Source organism: Oncorhynchus gorbuscha, linkage group LG25 (genome assembly GCF_021184085.1).
Source record: "Oncorhynchus gorbuscha isolate QuinsamMale2020 ecotype Even-year linkage group LG25, OgorEven_v1.0, whole genome shotgun sequence".
Lineage (NCBI taxonomy): Eukaryota > Metazoa > Chordata > Actinopteri > Salmoniformes > Salmonidae > Oncorhynchus > Oncorhynchus gorbuscha.
In genome coordinates this window covers 8,522,173-8,546,352 of record NC_060197.1, presented here as the reverse complement: position 1 = coordinate 8,546,352, position 24,180 = coordinate 8,522,173, and the positions used below count along the sequence as shown (strand labels likewise).

Below are 24,180 nucleotides of genomic sequence, written 5' to 3'. Positions count from 1 at the left end.
CTGTATTGAACGTAGTTTATTCTGTCTTAAATTTGATCGATTATTTACATTGAATACCTAAAGTTCAATTAGGAAAGTTGTTTGGACAAAGAATACAGGTAACTTATGAGATATTTTGTAGTCGTGTTGCGCGAGTTGGAACCTGTGTTTTTCTGGAGCAAACCTGCCAAATAAATTGACATTTTGGATATATAACAACGGAAATAATCGAACAAAATGACCAGTTGTGATGTTTATGGGACACATTGGAGTGCCAACAAAAGAAGATCTTCAAAGGTAAGGCATTAATTATATCTTTATTTCTGAGTTTCGTGTCGCGCCTGGCGTGTTGAATTATGATTGTCTGTCTTTGTTTGATGGGGTGCTATCCTCAGATAATAGTATGGTTTGCTTTCACCGTGTCAATTCTGCACTGAGACGGACCACAAGACTCATGACACTGTCTCTCTAGAGGAAGAGCGTGGAGAGAGGAAGGATTAGCTGAAGACGACTGAGGCAGAAGTGCAGCAGATGATCCAGGAGAGACTGAAGGTTCAAGAGATCAAACACTCAGTAGATCTCAGCAAGAGAGAAGCAGAGTGAGAAAGATCAGACAGTGTACAGGTCTTCACTGCTCTGGTTCGCTCCATTGAGAGAAGTCAGGCTGAGCTCATTGAGGTGATTGAGAAGAAGCTGAAAGCAACAGAGAGGCAGGCTGAAGGGCTCGTTAAAGAGCTGGAGCAGGAAATCACTGAGCTACAGAGGAGAAGCACTGAGCTGGAGCAGCTCTCACACACTGAGGACCACCTCCTCCAGAGCTTCCCACCCTGTGCACCCCTCCACCCATCAATAACTGGTCTGAGATCAGTGTTAATAGTCATCTGTGCGTGGGGACTGTGAAGAGAGCTTTATCTCAACTGGAGGAGACACTGAATAAACAGATGGAGGAGAAGCTGCCTGAAGTCCTAACTGAAGAGGATTCAGCAGTATGCAGTGGATGTGACTTTGGATCCTGATACAAGATTGACACATCCCTACCTCATCATGGCTGAGGATAGAAAACAAGTGAAACATGGAGATACAAAACAGGATCTCCCCGACAACCCAGAGGTTCAATCTTGATATCTATGTATTGGGAAAGGAGGGCTTCTCCTCAGCTAGATTTGACAATGAGGTGATGGTTAAGGGGAAGACTGACTGGGATTTAGGAGTGGCCAGAGAGTCCATCAACAGGAAGGGAGATATCACACTGAGTGCTGAGAATGGATACTGGGCTCTGTGGCTGAAGAATGGAGAATACGAGGCTCTTGCTAAACCCAGTGTCCTGCTCTCCCTGAGAGAGAGGCCCCAGAAGGTGGTGTTTGTTGATTATGTGGAGGGTCAGGTATCCTTTTATGATGATGAGGAGGCCAGGTCTCTACTCTTTCACTGCCTGCACCACTGATAAACTCTATCCATTTTTCTGCCCGTCTTAATGATGATGGTAGAAACTCTACCCCTCTGATCATCTCTCCTGTCAATGACACCAACTGAGTTTAACCTTAAAGTATAGTTGATGGGCATTCTTTGGAGGAGACTGCAGTGTCATATGAATGTCACAAATGGTTGTTTATGTCCTTCTACTCAATGATATCTAGTCTCTCTCTCTCATTGTTGTTATGAAAAATCAAAGCAGTAAATGTATCCCCACTCCCTAAAACGTTGTAATAAATAATTCCTTAATAAAATGCTTATAGAAAAGGGTTTCTAGGGCATTTATTTTCCGTATTTACATGTAATGCCATAGCCATTCTATTTCACAGGGGACAATGAGGAATTCTCTCTTTCTCTCAATACTATTTATAGAAATGATATACTTCTCCTTTTAAAGTAACTTGAATCAGGGGAACTTGATACTTAGTCTGGGGTTGTGGTCTCCCATTGTGCTAGTGGTAAGTCCTCGCATTGCTTTCCATGTCTTTACTACTTCATCCAGTAACTTGTGTCCGAGATGGGATAGTGCCTTTGTTTCAAAAGGGAGAGGTTTGCCGTGGTTGTCCTGGGAGAGGACTTGAAACAAGGTACATAGGCATGCTTCCCAAAGGAGGGGGTTGCAACTATCCACCTCATTTTCAAACATTGCTATGGGCACAGCTAAACAACGGAAGTGATAAATTCGACTTCTGCTTTACTGCAGTGCAGCAGTGGCAACCTCTGTGGGTGACTATTGCCAGATTAAATTATTTTAAGGAGTCAATTTAGAGCATAAAAGTCAAGTAAGCCTAAACTAGTGTATGTGTAATGTCATATTTATTTAATTCACATTAGCTAGGCCTACTAGTTCTGTTGCGATAACGTTAGTTGTGTCAGAGTTAAGGGCCATGCACACCTGTATTTGGGTAGTTTCTCCCAGTCTTCTCTGCAGATACTCTCAAGCTCTGTCAGGTTGGATGGGGAGCGTCACTGCATAGCTATTTTCAGTTGTCTCCGGAGATGTTTGATCTGATTCAAGTCTGGGATCTGGATGGGCCACTCCAGGACATTCAGAGACTTGTCCCGAAGCCACTCCTGCTTTGTCTTGGCTGTGTGCTTAGGGTCGTTGTCCTGTTGGAAGGTGAATCTTCACCCCAGTCTGAGGTCCTGAATGCTCTTGAGCAGGTTTTCATCAACGATCTCTCTGTACTTTGCTTCGTTCATCTTTCCCTCGATTCTGACTAGTCTCCCAGTCCCTGCCAATGTTGAATATCTACACAACATGATGCTGCCACCACCATGCTTCACCGTAGGGATGGCGCCAGGTTTCTTCAAGATGTGATGCTTGGCATTCAGGCGAAGGAGTTCAATCTTGGTTTCATCAGACCAGAGAATCTTGTTTCTCATGGTGTGAGGGTCTTTAGGTGTCTTTTGGCAAACTCCAAGCAGGCTGTCACGTGCCTTTGGCCAGACGGATGCCACTCAGTAAATCTACCATAAAGGCCTGCTTGGTAGAGTGCTGCAGAGATGGTTGTCTTCTGGAAGATTCTCCCATCTCCATAGAGGAACTCAAGAGCTCTGTCAGTGACTCTCTGGTTCTTGGTCACCTCCCTGACCAAGGCCCTTCTCTACTGATAGCTCAGTTTGGCCAGGAGGCCAGCTCTAGGAAGAGTCTTGGTGGTTCCAAACTTCTTCCATTGAAAAATGACAGAGTGTTCTTGTGGACCTCCAATTCAGCAGACATTTTTTGGCACCCTTACCCAGATCTGTGGACTGTTCCCTCAACTCTGGGAGCTTATATAGACAGGTGTGTGCCTTTCCAAACTATATCCAATCAATTTAATTTAGCATAGGTGGACTCCAATCAAGTTGTAGAAACATCTCAGGAATGATTAATGGAAAGAGGATTCACCTGAGCTCATAGCAAGTGGTCTGAATACTTTTGTAAAGGTATTTCAGTTTTTTTATTTGTAATAGATTTGCTAAACATGTCTGGACTTGCTTTGTCATTATTGGGTGTTATGTGTAGATTGCTGAGGAAAAAAATGTATTTAGTCTATTTTAGAAAAAGCCTGTAATGTAACAAAATGTGGAAAAATTCAAGGAGTCTGAATACTTTCCTAAGGCACTGTATAAAACGTTGGTGACCATCCACACTAGAGGAAAGATTATTGTCCTACACCTGTCAATCAACTGATCAATGCATCCTACTGCATGCTGCATATTAATAAGGTGGTAACTCAAGCCCATTCGGTGCTTTCAGGGTGTGTTCATTGTCATAGTGACGACTGAAAATAATGTCAATGTACATGTAGGCCTAATAACAAAAATTGTATGTACAGTTCCTTCAGAAAGTGTGATTTTTTTTCCCCCTTGACTTTTTCAATAATAATAGTGGTTAACGTTATATATTTTTTTATGCGACTACCCCGTCTACCACACATACAATTATCTGTATGGTCCCTCAATCGAGTACAAAGACCTGGGACGTTTTCCAATGCTTCGAAAAGAAGGACCATACAGGAAGTGGGGGGAAAAGAAGCAGATGCTGATTTCCTTTCAGCATAGTGAAGTTATTAATTAGGCTTTTGATGGAGTATCACTACACCAGGTGGCGTGTATTCATGGACACCAAGGGAAGCCAGGCTTGACCAAAAAATGTACCAATAAATTATGCACAGGGACACAATTTTATTTCTTCAATTCGTAAGAGGCTGAGTGTATCTCACCAGAGAAGGCTTCTGAGCGGAGCAAAACGGTGCCCCTCTGTCTGTATGTGTAGGCCATCTATCTGATACTGTCGGGTCCAAAAGAGTATGACATTGTTGCCGCATTGAATAAAAGGGAAGCCAGTGAGCATTTGGCCTCCCTTGATGATATAAATCAATAACAATAATAGCCAATCGGAGTTGAGCTAAACTGAGTAAGCTCAACTGTGAATGGTCCTGGTGCACCAAAAAAAGGGAAGCCAGTTTGGATTTGGCTTCACTCCAATCACATCGAGAGCATACGTCATTGACCAAAACTCATTGTGCAGCTAGTTGTCTTGTCCTCCAGTGGCTAGCTTGCTAAAATGGTCCCTTTCCTAAATTAGCCATGGATGGGGATAGGCATTTGGACTTGTGGTTTTAGTTTATTCTCCGTACGAGCCAATAATTATAAAGGCGACTCAGATCCAACCATCAATTCATACATTGTGCCCCTGGCCTGCGAGGATAGAAGATTAATATGTTCATTTTTTTATCTTTACTTAACTAAGCAAGTTGATTCTTATTTACAATGCCTACATGTACAGTTGAAGTCAGAAGTTTACATACACCTTAGCCAAATACATTTAATCCTAGCAAAAATTCCCTGTCTTAGGTCAGTTAGGATCACCACTTTATTTTAAGAATGTGAAATGTCAGAATAATAAGTGATTTATTTCAGCTTTTATTTCTTTCATCACATTCCCAGTGGGTCAGAATTTTACATACACTCAATTAGTGTTTGGTAGCATTACCTTTAAATTGTTTAACTTGGTTCAAACATTTTGGGTAGCCTTCTACAAGCTTCCCACAATAAGTTGGGTGAATTTTGGCCCAATCCTCCTGACAGCTGGTGTAACAGTTGGGTTTGTAGGCCTCCTTGCTCGCACACGCTTTTTCAGTTCTGCCCACAGATATTCTATAGGATTGAGGTCAGGGATTTGTGATGGCCACTCCAATACCTTGACTTTGTTGTCCTTAAGCCATTTTGTCACAATTCTGGGAGTATGCTTGGGGTCATTGTCCATTTGGAAGACTCATTTGCGACCAAGCTTTAACTTCCTGACTGATGTCTTGTGATGTTGCTTCAATATATCCACCAAATTGTCCTACCTCATGATGCCATCTATTTTGTGAAGTGCACCAGTCCCTCCTGCAGCAAAGCACCCCCACAACATGATGCTGCCATTTGTCCCCATGTGCAGTTGCAAGCCGTAGTTTGGCTTTTTTATGGTGGTTTTGGAGCAGAGGCTTCTTCCTTGCTGAGCGACCTTTCAGGTTATGTTGATATAGGACTTGTTTTACTGTGGATATAGATACGTTTCCTCCAGCATCTTCACAAGGTCGTTTGCTGTTGTTCTGGGATTGATTTGCTCTTTTCACACCAAAATAAGTTAATCTCTGAGACAGAATGTGTCTCCTTCCTGAGCTGTTGCCGGCTGTGTGGTCCCATGGTGTTTATACTTGCGTACTATTTTTTTTTTATGCACATGAACGTGGTACCTTCTGGCATTTGGAAATTGCTCCTAAGGATGAACCAGACTTTTTCTGAAGTCTTGGCGGATTTCTTTAGATTTTCCCATGATGTCAAGCAAAGAGGCACTGAGTTTGAAGGTAGGCCTTGAAATACATCCACAGGTACACCTCCCAATAGGCGAATTGACATAATTTGAGTCAATCAGAAGATTCTAAAGCCATGACATAAATTTCTGGAATTTTCCCATTTGTTTAAAGGCACAGTCAATTTAGTGTATGTAAACTTCTGACTGGAATTGTGATACAGTGAAATAATCTGTCTGTAAACAATTGTTGTGAAAATTACTTGTCATGCACAAAGTAGATGTCCTAACCGACTTGCCAAAACTATAGTTTGTTAACAAGAAATTTGTGAAGTGGTTGAAAAACTCATTTTTTAATGACTTCCAACTTCAACTGTACATGCATGCATGTACTAAATTATCACAACACATGTTGTAATATGGCTTTTTTTTCTGGCTTGGCTTCCCCATTGATTTTTACCCACTCACCGCTACTGGTCATTAGAAAGATACAGGCATCCTGTCTAACTCAGTTGCCAAAGAGGAAGGAAACTGCACTGGGATTTCACCGTGGGACTAATGGTGGTTTTAAAACAGAGTTTAATGGCTGTGGTATGAGGGAACTGCGGATGGATCAACATTGTAGTTACTCAAAAATACTAACCTAAATGACAGAGTGAAACAAAGGAAGCCTGTACATGCATCCTGTTTGTAATAAGGCACTAAAGTGAAGTGGCAAACAATTTAACTTTTTGTACTGAATACAAAGTGTTATGTTTTGGGCCAATCCAACACAGCATATCAGAGTACTACTCTTCATATTGTCAAACATGGTAGTGGCTGCATCATGTTATGGGTATACTTGTCATCGGCAAGAACTATGCAGTGTTTTAGGTTAAAAATAAACAGAATATAGCTATAAGCGCAGGCAAAAACCTTTCCATAAGACACTTCACCTTTTCATCAGAACAATAACCTAAAACACAATGCCAAATCTACATGGGTTGCTTACCAAGATGACATTGAATGTTCCTGAGAGGCTTAGTTACAGTTTTGGCTTAAATAGGCTTGAAAATCTATGGCAAGACTTGAAAGTGGCTGTCTAGAAATGATTAACAATCAACTTGACAGAGCTTGAAGATTTTACGAAGAATAATGGGCAGATATTGTACATTCCAGTTGGCAAAGCTCTTAGAAACTTACCCGAAAGACTGACAGCTGTAACCGCAGCCGAAGGTGCTTCTACAAAGTATTTACTCAGGGGTGTGAATACTTATATAAGTTATATTTCTGTGTTTAATTTTCAATAAATTAGCTACATTTTTCTAAACATGTTTTCACTTTGTCGTTATGGGGTATTGTGTGTAGATGGGTGAGAGATTTAATCCATTTTGAATTCAGGCTGTAACACAACAAAATGTGGAATAAGTCAAGGGGTTTGAATACTTTCTCAAGGCACTGTAATCTGTGAAAGAAGTTGACTAGCTTCCTTGCCAGTCTAGGTTACTTCCAGACACAAGACCTTGTTAGACTGTTTCAAGCTATCTAAAACAGTGAGTGACTATAGCTTTGTACTGTTTCGACAGTGTGAAAGTACAAACACTTCCCACGTTCCAACACACACAAACATATATACAAGGCAGTCACCCAAAGCATGCCTCTAAAACGCATCTCGTTCAGTCGTTATTCATAATGAGGAGAATTGAAAGCGAGGCTAAATGGTTCCGTATGGCTCAGCTGGTAGAGCATGGTGCTTGCAACACCAGGGTAGTGGGTTCCATGTTCAGCCCCCTTTAACCTCAGACTCAGATTGTCATACATTACAGGAAGCTAAATGAAATGACACAAATTTATATTTTTTTATATTTAATGGCCTTTTTCTGTCAGTCTTATTAGGAAAATAAAGCAAGTATTAATGTAATGTCAATTAAATAAGAACAGTTTGATTAAATCGTTCCTAAATAAAATTTTATTTTTTATTTTATTTACTTAGACTACAAGGGTCTAGTGTCCTATTGTGCTAAGACAGGATGAAACATCTCTTGCGTTGTCTTCCATGTCTTTACTACTTCACCCTGTAGCTCTGGCGTCAGATGGGATGGTGCCTTCGTGCAATAGTCTGAGTTGTGCCCTGGTAGCCCTTGGAGGGGATTTGACAGAAAGTGCACAGGCATGCTTCCCAAAAGAGGGTGTTACAACTATACCAATGAAAGGTGTACTATGACCACTGCTGATAGGTTTAACCTTACTAGCACTGAGATGTATGAACAGGAGGCTATGTAATATCAATTGTCCAGTAGATAGATTAGAGCAAAATAAATGGCGATTGAGAGTTTAACTGTGTAAAGATTAATTTCAGGTACCTGGCAAAATAAAGGAAACTCCAACATAGTGTCTTAATAGGGCGTTGACCCGCCAGAACAGCTTCAGTGCACCTTGGCAGGGATTCTACAAGCGTCTGGAACAAATTCCATAATTTGGTGGTGGTGGAAAACACTGCCTCAGGTGCCACTCCAGAATCTCCTGTAAGTGTTAAATTGGGTTGAGATCTGATGACTGAGAGGGCCTTGGCATATCGTGAAACATCAGCAAGTTGAGCAGTCTTCGTCAGTGAAGCTCCTGCCAAACGTGCCCCAACAATCACCCCTCTTTCAAAGTCACTGAGATCTCCTCTTCTAGCCATGGTAGAAAAAAATGATATGCAACTGGGCCTGACCAGCATTTTTATTAGAGGTCGACCGATTAATCGGAATGGCCGATTAACTACGGCCGATTTCAAGTTTCCAGAATAATCGGACATCTGTATTTTTGGACAGCGATTTTTGCGCATTCGCAAAAAAGACTCGTTGCTCCAACGTGTACCTAACCATAAACATCAATGCCTTTCTTAAAATCAATACACAAGTATATGTTTTTAAACCTGCATATTTAGTTAATATTGCCTGCTAACATTAATTTATTTTAGCTAGGTAAATTGTGTCACTTCTCTTGCAACAGAGTTAGGCTATATGCAGCAGTTTGGGCTGCCTGGCTCGTTGCGAACTGTGAAGACTATTCGACCATATTAATGACCAAAGGCTCATATTTCTGTGTGTTATGTTACAAATAAGTCTATGATTTGATAGAGCAGTTTGACTGAGCGATGGTAGGCAGCAGCAGGCTCGTAAGCATTCATTCAAACAGCACTTTTGTGCGTTTTGCCAGCAGCTCTTTGCAATGCTTCAAGCATTGAGCTGTTTATGACTTCAAGCCTATCAACTCCCGAGATTAGGCTTGTGTAACCGATGGACGGAAGCTATACTGTTACACTGGCAATCCTGAAGTGCCTATAAGAACATCCAATAGTCAAAGTTTTATATGAAATACAAATGGTATAGAGAGAAATAGTCCTATAAATACTATATACTATATTAACTACAACCTAAAACCTCTTACCTTGGAATATTGAAGTATCATGTTAAAAGGAACCACCAGCTTTCATATGTTCTGAGCAAGGAACATAAACATTAGCTTTTTTTTTACATGGCACATATTGCACTTTTACTTTCTTCTCCAACACTTTGTTTTTGCATTATTTAAACCAAATTGAACATGTTTCATTATTTATTTGAGGCTAAATTGATTTGCATTGATGTATTATATTAGGTTAAACTAAGTGTTCATTCAGTATTGTTGTAATTGTCATTATTAAATACATTTTTAAAAATCGTCCGATTTAATTGTTATCTGCTTTTTTTGGTCCTCCAATAATCAGTATCGTTATCGGCGTTGAAAAATCATAATCGGTCGACCTCTAATTTTTATACGCCCCTATGCAGATGTGATGTTAATTCCACACCTGTGTGAATGCACCTGCATTCTATATACTGTGTATCCCTCATTTACTTAAGTGTTTCCTTTTATTTTGGCAGTTACCTGTATGTTCCTTTTGAGAGCAGCCATAAGCAGACAGACTAGCAAAGAGGGGGCTTTTGACATCACTATGCTGAAGTAAAAGTAAAGTGGAGATACTTCTATGTCAGACACAAGTAAACTTTCCAGTTCTTCAGAAATCTCTCTACAACTACGCAGGGTCTTTTATTCCTGTGGTTCTCTAAGGGCAGTAAGAACAGCATCAACACCAACAGATACTCAATGTTTTACAAGATCAATTGAACTTTGCTATGAACATGGCTTCTCCTGTTTTCTTATATTTGGTTGTTTAAAGCCTTTTTATAACTGTAATGGTCAACCTTTAGAGAATTAGTTTATATTTTTCCCTGTCTGTCTGGATATGTTCACTGAGCCAGTCTATTCCATGTGGACACAACTTCTGCAAGGCCTGTATTAGAGGATGCTGGGATACCAATGGCCTGAACCAGTGTCATTTATGTAAGGATAAGTTCTACAGAGAACCTGAGCTTCATGTCAACACAATATTCAGAGAGATTGTAGATGCATGTTAAGAAGATGAGAGTCCGAGGTAAAGATGAGTCCCCTGCCAAGCCCGGAGAAGTGTCCTATGACTTATGCACGTGGAAGAAGCTCAAGGCTCTGAAGTCCTGTCTGGTGTATCAGACCTCTGATCAACCCTGTGGAGAACCTGGAATACAGGCTGTGTAAGAAGCACAACAAACTCCTGGAGCTGTTCTGTAGAATTGACCAGACGTGTGTTTGTGTCATGTGCTTGAAAGCAGGCCTCATGACACTGTCCCTCTAGAGGAAGAGTATGGAGAGAGGAAGGCTAAACTGGGGAAGACTGAGGCAGAGGTTCAGTAGATGTTCCAGGAGAGACTGAGGAATGTTCAGGAGATCAAAGACTCAGTAGATATGGGTAAGAGGGAGAGAGATTTCACAGTGTACAGGTCTTCACTGCTCTGGTGCGCTCCATTGAGAGAAGCCAGGCTGAGCTCATTGAGGTGATTGAGGGGGAGCAGAGCAGAGGAGAGAGGCAGGCTGAAGGGCTCATTAAAGAGCAAGAAATACTGAGCTACAGAGGAGAAGCACTGAGGTGGAGCAGCTGTCACACACTGAGGACTACCTCCTCCAGAGCTTTCCATCCCTCTACACCCCTCCACCCACTGCGCCGAGATCAGTGATCTGTGTGTGGGAACTGTAAGGAGAGCTGAGGAACTCTATCCATACTTCTGCCCGAGTAATAATATAAGTGGGGAAAACTCTGCCCCTCTGATCATCACCCCTTTCAATCACCTAATATGACTTTTAATGTCATAACTAAGTGTCAGTTGTGAAGAGAATGCAGTGTGAAAAATTACTATTTTAAAGGCCCTTTAGTAAGGAGATCTGGTAATCTCTCTGACATTCAATTCATCTTAAATAAAGTAGGATTTATTCTATATGTGATGCAGTTCTCCCCCCCCCCCCCCTCCGCCATGCCTGCTATAAAGTGAAAGTGAAAAAGACCCTGATTGTCTGAGAACATGTACAGTGGGGCAAAAAAATATTTAGTCAGCCACCAATTGTGCAAGTTCTCCCACTCAAAAAGATGAGGCCTGTAATTTTCATCATAGGTACACTTCAACTATGACAGACAATGAGAAAAAAAATCCAGAAAATCACATTGTAGGATTTTTTTTTTTGCATTTTCCAATTAAGAACATTCAAAACAAAAGTGAAAATATATTAGACAACGATAGGACAAAGTGACAGTAACAGACAAACGTAAACAAAAATAAATTATAATTATAGTTATATAAACAAACATACAATAATAAAACATTTAAAAATAACGAGACATTGGATCACCTGCCGTAGGCTACATATTATACATTACGTGTGAAACATTATGTGAGGATTATATATACATTCAATCAATGAGATGTGGGGGGAGATTCTCCATATAGTCAATAAAAGTTTGCCAAATTCTGTAAAATGTCTAACTTATTCCTCAAGCAGTAAGTGATTTTCTCCAAAGGGATACAACTATTAACTTCCGAAAGCCACATTGCAACTGGCAGGGAGGAATCCAATTTCCATTTCAAGGCAATACATTTCTTGGCAATCTCTAGCAAAATTTCTGTTAGCTTTATAGTATGGCTTTGACTAAGATTGGTGTTAGTAAAGTTACCCAGTAGACAGACCTCCGGGTCTAAAGGGAATGCAACCCCGTGAATTGAGGATATGGTATCGCATACCCCCCTGCCAGAAACCGTGTAGTTTTGAACACTGCCAAGTGGAATGGAGGAATGTTCCTTCATCTGGTCCTTCTGTAGCTCAGTTGGTAGAGCATGGCGCTTGTAACGCCAGGGTAGTGGGTTCGATCCCCGGGACCACCCATACGTAGAATGTATGCACACATGACTGTAAGTCGCTTTGTATAAAAGCGTCTGCTAAATGGCATATATTATTATTTATTATATTATCTGAGCCACATCTAAAACATAGGGAGGAGATATCTGGGTTGAACCTGTGCAGTCTAGATGGGGTGATATAGAGCTGATGGAGGAAATTAAACTGGATCAGTCTGTATCTGGAGTTCAATGTGGATGTAACCCCATCCCTGCATAGGTCACTCCATAGATCCTCATCAAGAACAATACCCAGATCTCTCTCCCATCTAAGTTGGGGTTTATCTAGCCCAGGCAGTGTTAGTCCTGACATATGAGCATTGTAAACACGGGAAATGGTCTTGAACAGTGGTTGGTCTGCGTGGCAGAGTTGTTCAATAGGTGACATCTTAGGTAGGTTCCATTGTCCCTTGAGAGTCACCCTAATAAAGTTTCGTAGTTGTAGGTAGCTAAAGAAGTCCCTTTTAGGCAAGTGGTATTTCTGTTTCAGCTGATCAAAAGACATAAGAACTCCCTCCTCGTAACAATGTTCCAGAAGAGTGATCCCCTTATCAGACCATGGTCTAAAGTTACTATTCTGGAAAAACATAGGAATCAATTTATTGTTCCATAAAGGGGGTTTAGGGGAAAGGAATCCCCCTCGTCCGAACAGCTCATGCAGTTTGCACCATGCCAGGACAGAATGTATTAAAGGGTTGTCTGTGATGGTTTTTATAGATTTTCTGTCCCATTTGTAAAACAAATCTGCCCCAGTGTCATCATTTACCTCAAGCTTTTCAATGTTCAACCATGAGGGAGAGGGACCATTGTCAAACCTCTGAGCCAGAAACCTAGACTGTGCAGCCCAGTAGTACATTCTAAAATTGGGGAGGTTTAAGCCCCCTTGACTGTAATCAAGGGTCAGTTTATCCAGGCCAACCCTAGGGGTTTTGCCGTGCCAGATAAACCGTCTGGTCAGCTTGTCGAGAGAGGAAAAAAATGCTGCGGGAACAGGGATAGGGAGAGATTGAAACAGATATAGAAACCTGGGCAGGACATTCATTTTAATTACATTGAGAGGTAAGTCCATCCATTTACAAAGGTCAACCTCCACCTTTTGCAACAAACTGGCCAGATTGAGTTTATAGAGGTTGTTCAGATTACCATCCACCATTATGCCCAAATATGTAAAGCCCATAGGCGACCATCTAAAAGGAAACTTGTGCTTGATGGTATGATGGTCAAAGACAGACGACGGTAAGATTTCGCTTTTATCAAGATTGACCTTTATATCCAGAGAAAGAACTATAACACTGTAGTAGGATCTGCAAGTGAGAGAGGGAGTGTTCTGGGTTTGTTAGGAATAAGATAAGGTCGTCCGCAAAGAGTGATAATTTATGGGTATGGGGGCCCACCTCAAAGCCATGTATGTCAGGGCACGTTCTAATAACCTCAGCCAACGGTTCGATGGCGAGGGCAAAGAGGTGGGGGCTAATTGGGCAACCTTGTCTGTTCCCCCTATAAAGAGGGAAAGAGGAGGAAGTAATCCCATTGGTAGCAATCCTAGCTTTAGGAGATTTGTAGAGTGATTTTTATCAAATTTACAAATATGGTACCTAAACCGAACTTTTCCAACACGCGAAAGAGGTATGGCCATTCAACCCTATCAAAGGCCTTTTCAGCGTCGAGGGAGACTGCGACACCAGGTATTTTGTTTATGTTAGCAAGGTGAATTATATCAAAGAACCTTCTGAGATTATTGGAGGACAATCTATTAATTATGAAGCCAGTCTGATCTGGGTTGACCAACAGGGGAAGACATGACTCCAGTCTCTTAGATAGCATCTTGGTGACCAGTTTACAATCTGTGTTAAGGAGAGAGATTGGTCTATAGGAGGTGCACTTTAGCGGGTTTTTCCCTTTCTTGTGGATTACAGTAATCACAGCTTGAGAGAAGGACTCTGGAAAGCAGTTGTCTTCTCTGGCTTTTTTAAGTACCTCCATAAGATAGGGGACCAACAGCTCCCTAAATTCTTTATAGAACTCTCTCCCCAGGAGATTTATTAGAAGGTAAGGATTTAATGGCCTCCAACATTTCAGGGACTGAGAAGTGTTCACTCAGGCGCTCGCTGTCTTCCCCTGACAGGCATGGGAGGTTGAGAGAGGAGAGAAAGGAGTCTATCTCTGATAGATCATCGCTTGTTTGGGAAGTGTAGAGGTCTTCATAGTATTTCTTAAAAGTATTATTAATTTCAGTAGGGTCGAAAGATATCTCTTTAGTGAGAGTTTCTATGGCATTAATTGTCCTCTTACTTTCCTCTGCTTTCAGTTGCCATGCCAATACTTTGAGCTTTCTCTCCAAGCTCATAATAACGCTGTTTTGATTTAGTGATGGCCCTCTCAGCTTGATATGTTTTCAGAATATTATATTTAAGTTTTTTATTTACCAAAAGCCTGTATAGATCTTTAGTCGGGCCTCTTTGGTAGGTTTTCTCTAGCTCGAAGATTTCAGATTCAAGGGCACTCAGTTCCGCACCGTGTTTTTTCTTCAGCCCTTTAGTATAGGAAATAATCTGTCCCCTCAGGTAGGCCTTCAATGTGTCCCAAAGAATGAAGCTGTCAGGAGCAGAGGGTTTGTTTGTGAAAGTAAAAATATTGATCTGCTCTTTGATGAATGCACAAAATTCAGGTTGCTTTAGAATTGTAGAATTTAGTCTCCATCTATATGCTCCATTTACCTTGGTAGGAATGGAGATTGATAATACCAGAGGAGAGTGGTCACTAAGCAATCTGGGGAGATAGTCGACATCTAACACTCTATGAAACAGTTGTATCGAAAGTAAAAAGTTATCTATGCGTGTGTGTCTTGTGTGGGTGTGAATAAAAAGAGTAGTCCCTATCCTGTGGGTGCAACTGTTTCCAGATGTCTAGTAAATTGAGATCTTTCATGAATGACATGGTGAGCTTGCCGGCTTTGGTAAGAAGTGAGGGTTTATCAGAAGACCTATCAAGAACTGTATCTAAGCAAAAATTTTAATCTCCTCCAACCAGTAGCCATCCTGGTGGTGCTTGAGCAACCTGAAGGAAGACATTCTGAACAAACATATGGTCATCGAAGTTAGGAGCATAAATATTCAATAGGGTCCAAGACTCTGAAAACATATGCCCCTGCACCAAAACAAACCTGCCAGAGGGATCAGAGATGGTGTTGTTGACGCAGAAGGGGATGTGTCTACTTATCAAAATTGCAGTTCCTCTTGCTTTGGAGTTAAAAGAGGATGCAAAAACTTGTCCTACCCATTCCCTCTTCAATTTCTTGTGTTCACTGGCTGTAAGATGTGTTTCTTGTAAAAACACAATGTCAGCCTTTAATTTCTTAAGGTATGTATAGACTCTTTTCCTTTTAATCGGGCTGTTAAGACCTTTTACGTTGAATGTGACATATTTTAGTGGATTAAGCATAGGTTGGGTTTCAAATATGTAACTGAATAGAAATCTCATATGCAGATAATTAGGAAATGTTTCAACTTTGGTTTGAGCACAAAAGTGACCTGTGTGTCTCTTTAGGAAGGAAAAAATCCCACCCACCCCGATTGTCAGACTAGAACAACAGTCTCAACAATCAAACATGAATACACTTGTAGAGATGCGTTGCTGCTCGCTTTCCATCTTGCTCTTACTAACTAAACCTTGGCGTAAACTAAAACCTGCGAGCTCTCTAAATTGAAAACAAACGTTGTGAATAGATATTTATGGCTGAATATTTACTGCCCACGGTAAGGGCTGCTTGAGTCTCTTTACGAAACATTAACATAAATGAGGGGGAAAGCAGTGGGCCTAAACTCACTTATTGCTTCGCCCAGTAGATATGGACTAAACCAAAATATACTCTCCTGTAAATGTAATAGAACTCACCCCGGGAAGATACGGTTAGTTGAAAATGTACAAATCCATTAAAGTGACCGGAAGATACCAGCAGTTCAATCCGGATAAGAGAAAAAAAACGGACTGCATTTTATCCCCCAGAGAGACCGTCCTGGCTCAGACTCAGACATTGCTCAGTTCTTTGAGAAAAGTGTGCACTTCTCCCGGTGTGTTGAAGAGATGGCTTCGGCCTTTGTACTGAACTTTCATCCGCGCAGGGTGGATGAGGTAGCCGGTGATGTTCTTCTCCTTCAGTGCTTTGGCGGCAGGTCTGAACTGCTTGCGGCGTCTGGCGAGGTCCGCGCTCATATCCGGGAAAAGGCTGACCCTCTTCCCATCGATGAGGATGTCTCCTTTGGCTCTTGCGAGTTGCAGTATCTTCTCTCTGTCCTGGAAACGGAGGAACCTGATCAGGACGGCTCGTGGGGGCTCATCTGGCCGGGGTTTCGGTGCTGATGTTCTGTGGGCGCGTTCCATTTCCAGCGGCTTGGTGAAGTTGGTTATGCCTAGGACCTCCGGGATCCATTGAGTGAAGAAACGGACCGGGTCACGGCCCTCGCTGTCCTCTTTCAATCCCACCACACGGATCTTACTACGTCTACTCTGGTTCTCCATCTGATCTACTTTGTTTTTGAGGTAGGCCTTGTCCTTTTGTAGTTGTGTCAAGACCTGGTCATGTCTAGCGATGGTATCTTCAACTGTGCTAATGCGCAGCTCTGCCTCAGTCGTTCTCAAAAGGAGATCATTCATGGAGGATTTCAGATCGTCAATGGAAGAATGGAGTTCAGCCGATTTTCTTATCGATTTTCAGAGAAAGACCTCTGTTACCATCCTGGATTTCCCGGAGGAGAGTAGCCAGCATGTCAGCAGGCTCGCAAGAGGCAGCAACACTCTGGATCTGTCGTCTGAGTTATGAGGGCTAATGCTAATCTTGCTAGCTGTAGCATTATCTTGGGAATCAACGACGTTTTGGTCGTCCTTCTTGCCTCTCGGTCGGAGGTCCATGGCTCTTTGGGAAGGTAAGTACTTGACAATTTATCAGCCGATGTTAGAATATTGTTTCAACGTTGTTATTTAGGTAAAAATAGAATAACTTTGAAGAGCTCGGTTTGTCAACGTCTGCTCAGCTCCGCGGCATCACGTGTCTACATTGTAGGATTTTTTTATGAATTTATTTGCAATAAACTTATGTTATCTCAATACTTTGTTATATACCCTTTGTTGGCAATGACAGAGGTCAAACGTTTTCTGTAAGTCTTCACAAGGTTTTCACACACTGTTACTGGTATTTTGGCCCATTCCTCCATGCAGATCTCCTCTAGAGCAGTGATGTTTTGGGGCGGTTGCTGGGCAACATGAACTTTCAACTCCCTCCAAAGATTTTCTATGCGGTTGAGATCTGGAGACTGGCTAGGCCACTCCAGGACATTGAAATGCTTCTTACGAAGCCACTCCTTCATTGCCCGGGCGGTGTGTTTGGGATCATTGTCATGCTGAAAGACCCACCCACATTTCATCTTCAAGGTCCTTGCTGATGGAAGGAGGTTTTCACTCAAAATCTCACGATACATGGCCCCATTCATTCTTTCCTTTACACGGATCAGACGTCCTGGTCCCTTTGCAGAAAAACAGCCCCAAAGTATGATGTTTCCACCCCCATACTTCACAGTAGGTATGGTGTTCTTTGGATGCAACTCAGCATTCTTTGTCCTCCAAACACGACGAGTTGAGTTTTTACCAAAAAGTTATATTTTGGTTTCATCTGACCATATGACATTCTCCCAATCTTCTTCTGGATCATCCAAATGCTCTCTAGCAAACTTCAGACGGGCCTGGACATGTACTGGCTTAAGCAGGGGGACACGTCTGGCACTGCAGGATTTGAGTCCCTGGCGGCATAGTGTGTTACTGATGGTAGGCTTTGTTACTTTGGTCCCAGCTCTCTGCAGGTCATTCACTAGGTCCCCCCGTGTGGTTCTGGAGTTTGGAGTGTGACTGTTTGAGGTTGTGGACAGGTGTCTTTTATACTGATAACAAGTTCAAACAGGTGCCATTAATACAGGTAACGGTTGGAGGACAGAGAGGAGCCTCTTAAAGAAGAAGTTACAGGTCTGTGAGAGCCAGAAATCTTGCTCGTTTGTAGGTGACCAAATCCTTATTTTCCACCATAATTTGCAAATAAATTCATAAAAAAATCCTACAATGTGATTTTCTGGATTGTTTTCTTCTCATTTTTCTGTCATAGTTGAAGTGTACCTATGATGAAAATTACAGGCCTCATCTTTTTAAGTGGGAGAACTTGCACAATTGGTGGCTGACTAAATCCTTTTTTTGCCCCACTGTGTCTCTGCACTCCCGCTAACAGAGTGGACAGTGGAATCTGTCGAACTAAACTGCTGATCCTAAATCACTTAAATGTTTCTGTGGCCATGTAACTAGACGTGTTGCCCTATGCTTGTGAGCAGCCACAGTGTACAGTGACTGTTCAGGCTTTTCTCTCTCTGAGGAGTGGAAAGTTCCCCCTGCTGTGTTTGCTCAGGGTGTTATCTCCCAGTCAGCAGCCTCCCTCTCTCTCTCTCTCTCTCTCACTCACCCCAGTACACACTCACACCCTCAGCTGCTGCACTCGACTCTGCCCTCTACTAAGAACTGTGTGTTCTCTCTGAGAATTCAACCTCTATCCCTGTCTCCCTCTACTTTAGAGAAATCCCCTTGCTTTCCCACACTTTCCTTGGTAGGATTCTTTAAATGGGGCTTCAGTGGTTTCAGAGATGGCTTCATGCAAATCCGTCTGTGTCTTTCCCACCTTTCAAGCCTGACACAAACAGTACAGAGAGGTCCATCCAGGATCATCAATGTCTTCCACAGTTCGTTAGATCAAAGTAGATCGTTAGAGTGAAGGAACATTTTGTTCTCTGAACATAGAGCCTTGAATTGTGCATCTTGTCTCATACAATCATTGGTTCCTGTAGGTGGTGGGTAGAGATACGAGGTATATATTAACCAAACGTTAATTATGAATAACTAATAAGCTAAATCGTGCAAATATACAGTGCATTCGGTAAGTATTCATAACCTTTGACTTTTTCCACATTTTGTTTCATCAATCTACACACTATCCCATAATGACAAAGCAAAAACTGATTTTTAGACATGTTTGCAAATGTATTAAAAATAAAAACTTAAATATTACATTTGTATAAGTATTCAGACCCTTTACTAAGTACTTTGTTGAAGTACCTTTGGCAGAGGAATGCAGCATCGAGTCATCTTGGATATGACGCTACAAGCTTGGCACACCTGTATTTGGGGAGTTTCTCCCATTCTTCTCTGCAGATCCTCTCAAGCTCTGCCAGGTTGAATGGGGAGCGTTGCTGCATAGCTATTTTCAGGTTTCTTCAGAGATGTTCGATCGGGTTCAAGTCTGGGCTCTGGCTGGGCCACTCGAGGACATTCCGAGACTTGTCTCGAAGCCACTCCTGTGTTTTCTTGGCTTAGGGCCGTTGTCCTGTTGGAAGGTGAACCTTCACCCTAGTCTGAAGTCCTGAGCACTCTGGAGCAGGTTTTCATTGAGCATCTCTCTGTACTTTGCGCCGTTCATCTTTCCCTCGAGCCTGACTAGTCTTCCAGTCCCTGCCGATGCTGACACCATCATGCTAGCTGTCATGTGCCTTTTACTGAGGAGTGGCTTCTGTCTGGCCACTAGCACAAAGGCCTGATTGGTGGTCTGGCCACTCTCCCATCTCCACAGAGGAACTGTAGAGCCATGTCAGAGTGACCATCGTGTTCTGGGTTATATAAGAAGGTCCCACAGTTGACAGTGCATGTCGTCAGAGCAAAAACCAAGCCATGAGGTCGAAGTAATTGTCCGTAGAGCTTCGAGACAGAATTGTGTCGAGGCACAGTTCTGGGGTAGGGTACCAAAATGTCTGCAGCATTGAAGGCCCCCAAGTACACAGTGCCCTCCATCATTCTTAAATCAAAGACGTTTGGAACCACCAAGAATCTTCCTAGAGTTGTCCACCCACTCAAACTGAGCTATCGGGGGGAGAAGGGGCATGGTCAGGGAGTTTGAAATTAGCTTTGTTGCTAACTCTGGCACTTTTAAATTGATGTTGACCATGAAATCTTGATTCATGCACACTGTCCCTGTCAAATAAATAAATACATTTGAGCCAGAATCTACTGTATCGGTCGACCCATCTCCTAATTGCTAATACTGCTAATTTTACCAGGCTGGTCCATTAAGAACAAATTCTTATTTACAATGACGGCCCGGCAAGAAGCCTCCTGTGGGGCAGAGGCCTGGATTTAAAAAAATGAAAAGTAAGACGAGACGGACAACACAGATGGAAGACACTTGAAGGGAGACCTATGGCAACAACACAACCTGGCACAAACCTTAAGGGCAGAAAACGGCACGAAGGACAGAAACGGCAGAGACAAAGCACATCACACAAAACAGCTACAAATGTCAGTGAGTGTCTCTAAAACTAGTGTCCAAAGAGTGTCCCAAAACTATCCACTTTAAGTGTTTTGCAGCTCGTTCCAGTCGCTAGCTGCAGCGAACTGTAAAGAAGAGCGACCCAGGGATATATTAGCTTTGGGGACCTTTAACAGAATGTGACTGGAAAACCAGGTGTTGTATGCAGAGGATAACGGGTATCTCAGATAGTGGGAGTGAGGCCTGAGAGTTTTTTATAAATGAGCATCAACCAGTGGATCTTGCGTTGAGTGTGAAGAAATGGCCAGTTAACAGTGTAGTGTAGATCACAGTAATGTCTCCTGTAAGGAGCATTTGTCGCAAATCTGATGGCCGAATGGTAAAGAACATCTAGCCACTCGAGCACCGTTACTGGCCGATCGTTACTGCTCATCTGAATCAAATTTAGTTTGGCAGATGGGGTGATGGAGGCGCGATTACGATACAGAACACCTAGATGTAACCTTAGCCTGCAACTTGGTTATGTGCTCCAGGAAGGACAAAGTACTGTCTAGCCAAAATTGGCTTGTGTGAAAAGGGATGGCAGTGAGAAAGAGGTATCGGATAGGTATGTTTCTGTTGCTCATTCATTCTTCTGGCATTTCACATCAGTTTTCAAAGCTAATGTATTCAAAGCATACACTTGAAAACAAACTCATTTAAAGACACTCACTTTAGACCAAACACATTCAAAGCGTTTCCTGTGTAAATCTTTTTAATTAGAAAGATGGAGACAAAAGGCTGATGCAGGATCCCATCCAGCCGCAGGACATCAAACAGTGTCTGGTTCTATTCTGGAGAGTCTTCTCCTCCACTCTCTTCTCTGCATTGATTAGACGGCTCTAGTTAATACTGTGGAAGGGGAGGGGAGGGGAGGTTTGACGTCGTTCTCTGGTTGTGTCTGTCTGTCTGATTTATCTTCTAAACCGTATTTAGACAAAGCAATTTGGGGAGAGTTTGTAAACTATTCTGTTTTATTGTCTGTGTCGTGTGAGTGAGTGGGTGAGTGGGTGTGTCTGTGTGAGTGAGTGAGTGAGTGTGTTGAATGGGTATTTGGTGGACAGTAACACTCAATAAAAGGACAGAGGGGAAAGAAGATTGCCCTTGATAGACTGAGACAAGCAGAGAAGGCCATAAGTGTAAGTGTTTGATTCACTGCTCTGTCACAAGGAGTAAAGTCAGTGTTATTTCAGGCTACCTACTTTGCACGCTACCCACTATGTGTGATGAGACAAATGGACTGTCGCGTGACCCTTGGGGATTTCCAAACATAACACGTTCTGCATAGAGACAGACATCTCAAAGCCATCATCCTAGATGGACCGAGGAATTCAGACACACCTATGAAACACACATTATTACAAATAATTCCCTCTTTATCCCAATAAATGTTTGGTATATGCTTCTTATGATTTTGGTGTTTGAAATGATCCATTTCCCTATAATGTATTTGCTGCCGGTAACATTAGATTTCTCCTTGTTTTCCTTTACATATGGTTATCAGTCGAATGCTTAGTTTTATTCCTTATACTATAGCTGTCATACTGCCCCTCTGTCTCTGGTCGGGCTAATTGCAGTGGGCAGCGTTTCAAGCTCTTTGTTTTTTGGACAGTGAAACAGGAATAACACGAACCACTGGCAGACAGTTTCTTTTCTCTAAATCACAATGGCCCAGCGCTTCTCTCTCTCTCATATTCCTCTCTTCAGCTCAGTTTTCTTTGTGTTTCCATGGTGTTTCTTAGAAAATATCTGTGAAGAGGTGTAAATGTGGATTTTTGCGCAATTTCTCTCCCTCGCTTCAACTTCTCGGTGGGACGCCACTGTGCTTTGTGAATCATGTGCGTATGTCTGCATCTGTTTTATATTGGGGGTGTGATGTCTTGCATAGCAAACAATTGGGTTTTTGCAATCAGGAATAGCTTACATTGATTTACATGTGTGATGGTAATTGTTTTGCTGTGTGGTCTTTAAGCGAACAGCTCTCTCACACTTGTTTCTCTTGTGCAGATTTACATTATGTACAGTAAACTCATTCTGTATATTAAACTCTCTCTCTCTGTGTGTGTCTCTCTCTCAGGTGTTCCTGTTGCTGTGTATAGCAGACTGGATGGTGTACTCTATGTGGCGTAGTGGTAAAGACCCAGACAGTTTTTCCATCCCCTACCTGACCGCCCTGGGCGACCTCCTGGGCACCGCTCTCCTGGCCCTCAGCTTCCAATTCCTGTGGTACATCGGTGACCAGGACAGCGACGTGGGTGACTGAGATGACCCCTGATCCCTGGTGGAGGGGTCACGCCCGTGCCTCTACCCCAACCCAGAACCCCTACCCCTTCTCCTCCTATTATGCCATGCGGGGTTGTTGCGGTTTGCCTCGCTCAGTTATTGGTCGCTGGAACATTCCTCTGCCTCTCCTATTGGGCAAAGTAGCACTTAACACTATGCTGATTGAGCCAATGAGGAGCTACAGATGTTCATTTGGAAGAAAAAAACTATTATTTGGAAAGACATTTCTCTGCATCTGGTTCCTTTTCTCCATTCAACCAATTGCATTGCATTCTAAAAATCATATGCTTCTTACAGTGCAATTTATTAAGAGATTTGGCTGTTGTTGTTTCGTTGCAACAAGTCACTTATATCCAGTGGACACTGCACATATAGCTGGAAGCCTTCAGTTAGTGAGATCTACAGGCTGCTGTGTTTATTCCTGACAGAAGGGAGACACATGGACAGACAGGGTGGAGAAAGGCCAGGTTACAGGAGGTACACAACTGGCCCTGGACAGCTGGGGCCAGGGTTGCAGGTTTAGTTGCTGGATCAGCTGTTTTAGAGCTGGGATGGAACAAAAGCCTGCACACTATGCTGTTGTTACAGACTAGTATTGCCTTCCCCTGGTCTAAAGCTTTATACAGTCTATACCAGAGCACTGAGTCTACTCTCAGCCCAGACAATATGCATCTCACTCTCTTTGGATGCACTTCATATAGTCTCTCATTAAGGTCAGTCACAGATTGAACCTCAGTTATTTATCTGTTTGGGCTTTCATGTGGCCATCTGTACCCTTAGTTTGGTTTTGCATGACAAATAGAATTGGGGACAGCAGCCTGATCGTGACAGTTAGCGGTACTCAAAGGAATGTATTGGATACCTGCTGTTTTTATACCTCTCGAGGGACTGATTCTCTCTCGTTCTCTCTATCGTTCTCTCTCTCTCTCGTTCTCGTTCTCTCTCTCTCGTTCTCTCTCGTTCTCTCTCTCTCTCTCTCGTTCTCTCTCTCTCGTTCTCTCGTTCTCTCTCTCTCGTTCTCTCTCTCTCTCTCTCGTTCTCTCTCTCGTTCTCTCTCTCTCTCTCTCTCGTTCTCTCTCTCTCTCGTTTTCTCTCTCTCGTTCTCTCTCTCGTTCTCTCTCTCTCGTTCGCTCTCGTTCTCGCTCTCGTTCTCGCTCTCTCGCTCTCGTTCTCTCGCTCTCGTTCTCTCGCTCTCGTTCTCTCGCTCTCGTTCTCTCGCTCTCGTTCTCTCGCTCTCGTTCTCTCTCTCTCGTTCTCTCGCTCTCGTTCTCTCGCTCTCGTTCTCTCTCTCTCGTTCTCTCTCTCTCGTTCTCTCTCTCTCGTTCTCTCTCTCTCTCTCTCTCTCGCTCTCGTTCTCTCTCTCTCTCTCGTTCTCTCTCTCTCTCGTTCTCTCTCTCTCTCGTTCTCTCTCTCTCTCGTTCTCTCGTTCTCGTTCTCTCTCTCGTTCTCTCGTTCTCTCTCTCGTTCTCTCGTTCTCTCTCTCTCGTTCTCTCGTTCTCTCTCTCTCG

At 42.7% G+C, this 24,180-nt stretch overlaps 1 protein-coding gene across 2 annotated transcripts in view; it reads left to right on the top strand.

Annotated features, from left to right (window-relative positions):
• The window catches only part of LOC124014381 (solute carrier family 41 member 2-like), a 36,792-nt gene extending 13,151 nt beyond the window's left edge, over positions 1–23,641 (top strand). Inside the window, exon 11 of one of the 2 annotated variants that reach the window (XM_046329288.1) lies at positions 22,467–23,641. In XM_046329288.1, coding sequence (XP_046185244.1) covers positions 22,467–22,652 — 186 coding nt within the window. In that variant the 3' untranslated portion in view covers positions 22,653–23,641. Of the gene's footprint in view, positions 1–451; positions 1,561–22,466 lie in introns of those variants that run through there. The other variant, XM_046329289.1, reaches the window with a different exon arrangement.
• The last annotated feature ends 539 nt before the right edge of the window (positions 23,642–24,180 follow it).